The following is a 2,801-nucleotide window of genomic DNA, read 5'->3' as shown; positions in this document are numbered from 1 at the left end:
TGAATAAAAAGCACTTCAGTAGTACCAGTGCCAGAATGCTGCAAAAGAAGGCTCAATTGGATAGCATTCATGTTGCTTTCCAATCAGAACCTAGAAATAGTGGACTGATCTAGAAGTGTAAGTCAGCAACTAATAAGTTTGCAATACTAGTGATAGCTGAGGAGCAATTTTTCAAAGAAAAATCTCGAATTCAGTGACTAAATATGGAGGACAGAAATACTATTTTTTTCTCTAGAAAAATGAAGAGCAATATTGCTAGAAATAAAATCCTGTCCTTAATCACAGATGCTGGAGAAAGAGTAACTGATTATGAGTTGATGAAGGAAATAGCAGTTCAATATTATAAGAATCTTTTTAGTTCTAAAATCAAGGTATCTATTAGAGATGATCTCTTCTATTATCTCTGATGAGTAGAAACAACAATTGCAAACATCTGGCTTGAAGAATGGGAAATCACCTGGACCAGATTGATAAGCCAGCGAATTCTTTAAAGGCAGCGGGGATACAATTGGAAGGGAGATTGCAGATGCTATAAAGTTCTGTTTTGAACAATGTTATATGTTCTATCCCCTAAACAGTACTTCTGTACTTTGATTCCAAAGGTGAAGGATGCTATGCATATGAAGGACTATAGATCTATTTCCTACTTTAATACACTTATACGAGTGTATTGCTGCAATGCTTGCTGTTAGATTGAAGAACGTGCTTCCCACGTTCATTTCAACTACTCAAAATGCTTTTGTGAAAGGCAGACATCGATCTCCCCTTCCAACAATTGATGTTGCTTTAGCAGATAGTGTTCTTTTAATGCATGAATTGGTAAGAGAATATCAGAGGAAAGCCAAGATTTGTCATAAAAGTGGATTTGATGAAGGCCTGTAATGTTAAAGGGTTAAGACCCATGCGAAAAGAGTGTTTATGTTATTAATCTATTTGACAAACCTTAGGATCTGATACGTTATTTAATCAAACCTCAAAAGAGGTAAATGTAATTTACCAAAGAATATATGCACGCTCGTACATAAACGTGAATGTTTATGTGGGCGTATGTGAATCCCAAAATCCAAAATGAAATCCACAAATAATAATCATAATTTATACACAACACGCACTATACCAAAATAACCAGAACTCCTAACAATTATACTCTAAACTAAGACACCAATTTAAAACTCATAAAATTACCTTACACTTGTACTAAACACTTGCCGTCCATTTATACATGCACTAAGTTACCACAATTAAGGCGGTGCTGATTTCCTTCGGGAAGATTCTAGAAATGTAACTTGCATCTAGACAAATCTAGACTAATCTAGACTAATAGAGAGAGGCTGGGCTTTCACATCACTGCCTATCAAAACCGCCAAAAAAAAAAAAGGACAAATGTTGGTATAGTTATTATGTTTCTATGAAACCTCCATATAGAAGAACAGAAGCATAAGCTTACTAGATATCTATGAAGCATATACAAGAACAGAAACATAAGCTTAATGTATACTTAAAAGATAGGAATGAAAGCAGTCACTAATGCATTTTACCTGTTAAATTGTTCATCTGCAGGTGTATTTGCTCCAGCATTGTCAGGTTCCCAATTCCCATGGGTATCGGTCCAGTGAAATGGTTCCCAGACAAGGAAAGATACCGAAGCTGTGAACACTGAGACACCGTTGAAGGTATTCGACCGATCAAATTGTTGTACGCTAGATTAAGCCATGTAAGTTTCTTAAGGCGCTGACAGATGTCGTCCGGAAGAATGCCATATAGGTTGTTATTCCAGAAGGCAATGTTTTCCAGTGAGGAAATGTTGAATACATGGAGAGGCAAAGGACCGGAAAGCGGATTATACTCAACAACCAAAGTCTTCAAATTATGAAGATTCTGAAATTCTGTTGGAACGGTCCCCTCAATGGAATTGAAAGACAGACATAGCGTCTCCAATTTTGACATGTTAGAGATGGAAGGCGGGATAGAACCCGAAAAGCTATTGTTTCCGAGAGACAGGAATTGGAGTTTGTGTAAGTAACCAAACCAGGAGGGAAGCTCTCCACTGAGATTGTTGGTCCTAAAATTAAGGTATCTCAATCTGCGCAAGTGAACTAACTCAGGGGGCAACTCTCCATGGAAATTGTTCCTGCTAATGTTAAGGGAAACCAGAAAGGACAGGTTCCCAAGTTGAGGAGGTAAGGTACCAGTAAGGTTCATCTTTGAGATATTCAAGGCAGTCACTCGGCGGTGTCGAGACCCGCAGGTGACCCCTATCCAATCACAGACGGAGGAGGTAATGGACCAGTTTTTTGCCAAGATTTCTCGAGGCTCTGAATTGATCATGCGATCTCTTAGCGCAAGAAGCGCTAATTGATCCGTTGTAACATTACTGTTGCCGGCAGCCATCATGGCTAACGAAACTAAGCTAAAATTTATCAAGAAAAGGTAGTGAATTTTGCCCATGGCCTTGCTCATTGATCAAGTTGAGATTTTTTTTGACCGAAACTCGCATGAATTAGTGTCAGCAGCAAAATCATATATACTGAAGACGAGCGTGGAAGTCTTCATGACACAGTAACACGCACGTGGATGTGGGGAACAGCAATTAACTATGATAACATCAATAGGAGTCATCGTCCCCAGATAGATTGTGAAAATTTCATTTTCATCCCTTAAATGTTTTAAAGTTTTCAAAGTATTTTTTTTTTTTTGAGCTAAAATATTTGCTTCTGCACGAAACTTTGCAAGATCTTTTTATTATACCATCTAGTTCATATGAAATCAAATCATCGGCTCTATGCATCGAATCGAGATAG

General features: G+C 37.8%; 1 protein-coding gene across 1 annotated transcript; it reads right to left on the bottom strand.

The window, feature by feature from the left end:
- Positions 1 to 1,062: 1,062 nt before the first annotated feature.
- LOC113769838 (receptor kinase-like protein Xa21) lies at positions 1,063 to 2,474 on the bottom strand. Its single transcript, XM_027314138.1, has 2 exons — positions 1,539 to 2,474; positions 1,063 to 1,351 (listed from the first exon to the last, which is right to left on the bottom strand). Exons 1-2 carry the CDS (start codon positions 2,458 to 2,460, stop codon positions 1,308 to 1,310), a joined length of 966 nt encoding a protein of 321 aa, XP_027169939.1. The 5' UTR covers positions 2,461 to 2,474; the 3' UTR covers positions 1,063 to 1,307.
- Between the last annotated feature and the right edge of the window lie 327 nt (positions 2,475 to 2,801).

The sequence above is a fragment of the Coffea eugenioides genome, chromosome 5 (assembly GCF_003713205.1).
Source record: "Coffea eugenioides isolate CCC68of chromosome 5, Ceug_1.0, whole genome shotgun sequence".
In the NCBI taxonomy this organism is placed as follows: domain Eukaryota; kingdom Viridiplantae; phylum Streptophyta; class Magnoliopsida; order Gentianales; family Rubiaceae; genus Coffea; species Coffea eugenioides.
Note: the sequence above shows the minus strand (reverse complement) of the source record. Positions and strands in the feature narration are given on the sequence as shown.